Raw genomic sequence first — 4,173 nt, 5'->3', positions numbered from 1 at the left:
ACATTGCAATCACAAACTTCTGCGCCGAAACAGTGGGAAAAATACGTCTTGTCTCAATGCTGCCTCACGGTGAACTGGCTGGACTAAGCCACATAACCTAAATACCATCTCCTTGCTATTTGTATAAAACCCTGCCTCTCATAAGAATAAACTTGCATAACTAGAACTCATTAAACTCTGACCGAGCAGAGCCATGGCCCCTATTGTACTCCACATTCCAATGTCTATTATGTAATTCAGCTGGAAGAACAAAACCCAAACTATGTTGTCCTATACATTGCTGACCAGTATTGCAAACTACATTTCTAGTGGGCCTAACTGATGGAGTTCAAGCTATTTAATTGAAAACAAATAAAGCAAGCCACATAGTGCCCCCCCCCCCCCCCGCCCTCCAAGTGTTTATACGATGTTGTAAACTTCCACAATTAGGCCTAATCACAAAGTTCTGTGCAGGAAGAAACACAACATTGTAATTTTCCTATTGTGCATGTAGCGTGCGTATCTGCCGCCCCATATCCGGCGGCATTTTTTATTCGTTTTCAGAAGGGGTTCAAACTATACACGATTTGATACGCCTCTAAATAGATTTAAAGGCGTATCGAGTTTTGCATTACTTAAATGATTCTTAACATGCTAATTTCCAACCGATCGGGCCCAGAAATACTACCTGAAATAGTTGGGGCCTAACCCCAAAACGTTTTATGGCTGAAAACAATGGGCAAAAATGTTGTGCTTCCAGCCCCCACCCGTCGCCAACGCAATAGGGTTCTGTATTTTCTGGCAAGACCGAAACACATCATGTTTTACTTTATTAAAATGATCAGCAAGATTTCCCTAAAATATGAATTACTGCTACGCTATAGTCGTTGAGAAATTTATAAGTAAAACAATTCCACACAACAATCTGATTTGCAAGAAAAAAGTTGAATGCTGCCCTCACGCGTCCGATAATACTTTTATATTTTAAGCGGGAAAGATTCGCCAAATAATCGTCCGTGCCATGTTTCCTCGTACCCAGAGCAACAGAAGCATTACTGTTGTTTTATATAGTGAGCACAGGTCCCGTGTGTGCGAGGTTGTGTCGAGTGTGACAAAAAGAGGACGACGAACGCCGATGTTTTTTTCCTCTGATGTTTTGTCTGAAATTTCAAATTTACCAGAACTGAAGTGTATCAACGCTTATGAGGGAATCAGAGAAGAAAACAGAGATGCCACAGTTAACAGACAACGCATAGAAACGTGCAAAGGATACGTGTAATAACCTAAGTTGAAAGCCACAAAAGTTGTAACACTGGGCATGAAACTTCCAGTGTTACGTCGCGCTGGAGAAAAGACGTGTTATAGAACTGGGACTTTCTGTCACCATGTTCGCTGACCTAGCGAGCTGCTGAGTGCTGGATATGCACAAAGTGAGTTTTCTTTACAAGTATAATGATATAAATTTTAACCACGATTAGTTATTTTATATGAATACTTCAGGAGGCGGTTGGGTTGGTCAGAAAACTTGACTTGCGTTTGGCCTATTTGAATATTCTGTGCATGCCCCTAATTCCTTTACTTTACAAAGCACCGTTGCGCAATATGAAGACAATCAAACCAAGAACACCACAGCCCAGTTACAAAAGCCTGAAACTTAAAGGCACAACTCTAGCCCACATTGTTGAGCTGTTAATGTCTCCGCTTTTAACACCGGTCACATCACTGTCACGTGACCGATGTTAAAAACAGAACCATTAACAGCTCAACAAGGTGGGCTAGCACAACACCTGCTTAGCACAGGAAAATATTGCTAAAGCTTAAACAGAGTACCATGCAGCCAACATTCCATAAACTTTACATTATTGCTGCTGGTGCCCCACTCGTGTTTTACCTAGAAATTTGTTAAGCAGTAGGCCTATCTTCTGCTTTAATAAATTTAACAGCTTTATAAAATTGGGCCCAGGGCAAACCCCTTCTCTTTACGATAAGTACACGGGTTCTATACACAACACTTGTGATTGCATTTTCAAGCTGGGGTGTGGCAGGGTTGTGTGATGAACCGGGTGTATACGTGCAGCAACAAACAAAACACTTGTCAAACTTCGTTATCAAATAATTTATTTGTAACCTAAACTGATCAACACAGTAATCTTGCAGTAAATTAAATAAACTATTGTCAAAATGAAACATAATGCAAATACTTGTTCTAATATATATACATATATTAATAATAATTTTCTATACGCATAATAAACATGTATTAAAAATTTCAAGATTGAACAAATCGGAAAGTGCACAAAAAGGGGGAGGGGAGATAACGAAAAATATGTATTTGCCCTCCCCAAAAAACTAATTGTTACAATTGCACTTATCCTAAAATCTAACATGGTTTTGTGATATGAATAACATGTTCAATTTTGAGAAAACCTTGGTTTCTTGAGGTTTGTGGTTTTGTTTTTTTGTAGACTTTGTTTCAAAAATCATTGTCAAAATTAACTGTCTATAACAAACCAATTAAATGGAACAATTCTTACCAAGTCCTGAACAATCTCACTCTTCAATTCCATGATTTTCATTTACCCTACATCACTAAGCAATTTTCCTTACACAGTTCAAATGATTAGTCAAATAATTCACTTACTCTTGAACACAATTACAAAAGTTCTTATTCCACTTAAAGCCATTGGACACTTTCGGTAAACAGTTTTGTACAAGGCCCACACTTCGTGTATCACAACTTATATATAAAATAACAAACCTGTGAAAATTTAGGCTCAAGCGGTCATCGGAGTTGGGAGAAAAAAACGGGAAAACCCACTCTTGTTTACGCGCGATTCGCCATGTCATGACGTGTGTATGGAATAATATTTCAAAGGAAGTCTTTCACCATTACCTTCTGTAAACCCTGTAAGTTATTTGTAAATCTGTGAGCTTTTAATTTGTTTTCTGTTCCGAAAGTGTCCAATGGCTTTAAGTCGGAGCTACCAACATTTGCATTTTGCATTAAGGAAGATTTTGTACATATCCTAATGGGCACAAAGTTTTTATATTCAGGGAGATTTCAAATTTGTTCATCAGAACATGGATTGGTTCATTTTCAGGGAGCTTTTTGTAGTATAAGGGAGAGTTGGAAGCTCTGTATACAAGATGGAGCATTTCACAAAGAGCTAAGTTTCAAGCTCTAGCAATCACTGACACACCATGACAAAAAATCTTGACGCTTTTCACTGTGCTCTCATGCATTATTGCCTTGATGTGGACTTTCCAGCACAGACTTCACATGCGTAGCACCTGCCACAACAACGTCGTCTTCGTTTAATTAGCCACACTCTGCAAAGACCTGAAGTTCCCCTGGCTGCCTTCCCAAATCCACAAAACCAACCATCTGAACCCTTTTGACAGGGTGGAAGCCTGCGCTATACCTACATATCACTGGTTATAGATGACCTCAACGTCCTCAGCTTAGAACATGATCTGGCTGTTTGTGCGGCCCAGGATCGGCCTGGATGGCACAAACCAATTTCTAGCATTGCTAAACCCTGGTGGTCACAATGTTTCGAGCCGAGGTCGGCCCAAGTAGTATCAACTACACATTGCTATGCAAACTGTGGTGTCAAAATACATGTAAAAATCACTGATGATACTGACATCTTAAGATGAGTCTTGGTACTGTGAAATCCAGCCTAGGTCTTGGAGCCATTTCATTAATACTTCTTCTTATTACCGGTAGTCAAGTTATTTGGGTGTCACCTTTCTCGAGATAAACTAAGTGGGTCTGAAATAATATTCTCATGGATGTCGATGAATAGTGGGGTGTAAGTAAGAAAATCCAGGAAGTCCACAGTCCCTTTGCCTTCTCGGTTGAATTTCTCAGCAACCTACGGGATAGAACAAATTAATACTTGTAACCTGTAACGTCTGATGTTTTGACCCTAGCAGAGTCTTTCTTGAAGGCGTTATAGTAACTTGGGCTGAATAATTTGAAGCAAAGAAAGTGCTCTCTGTTTTAGGGAACATCATGATTTCCATTAACAGCAAAGATTGTAGTTATAGCGTGATTTGTGACTAAACTGGAAACTTGATACCCAAATATTAGCGCCTAAGGACTGATGTATAATTAATTTACATGCGAGCATGACAGTAACAAGCATGTACAAGATTTTGCCCTTTTAAGCACATTACTTTAGTGACAAG

At 39.3% G+C, this 4,173-nt stretch overlaps 1 protein-coding gene across 4 annotated transcripts in view; it reads right to left on the bottom strand.

Annotated features, from left to right (window-relative positions):
- Positions 1 to 2,135: 2,135 nt before the first annotated feature.
- LOC139949865 (uncharacterized) overlaps positions 2,136 to 4,173 on the bottom strand; it is a 42,835-nt gene continuing 40,797 nt past the window's right edge. For all 4 annotated transcript variants that reach the window (XM_071948424.1, XM_071948425.1, XM_071948426.1 and 1 more), the window contains one exon: positions 2,136 to 3,857. In XM_071948424.1, coding sequence (XP_071804525.1) covers positions 3,726 to 3,857 — 132 coding nt within the window. In that variant the 3' untranslated portion in view covers positions 2,136 to 3,725. The remainder of the gene's footprint in view (positions 3,858 to 4,173) is intronic.

This window comes from Asterias amurensis, chromosome 17 (genome assembly GCF_032118995.1).
Source record: "Asterias amurensis chromosome 17, ASM3211899v1".
Classification (NCBI taxonomy): Eukaryota; Metazoa; Echinodermata; class Asteroidea; order Forcipulatida; family Asteriidae; genus Asterias; species Asterias amurensis.
The sequence above is the reverse complement of the archived record's forward strand: the minus strand, read 5'-3'. Positions and strand labels throughout refer to the sequence as shown.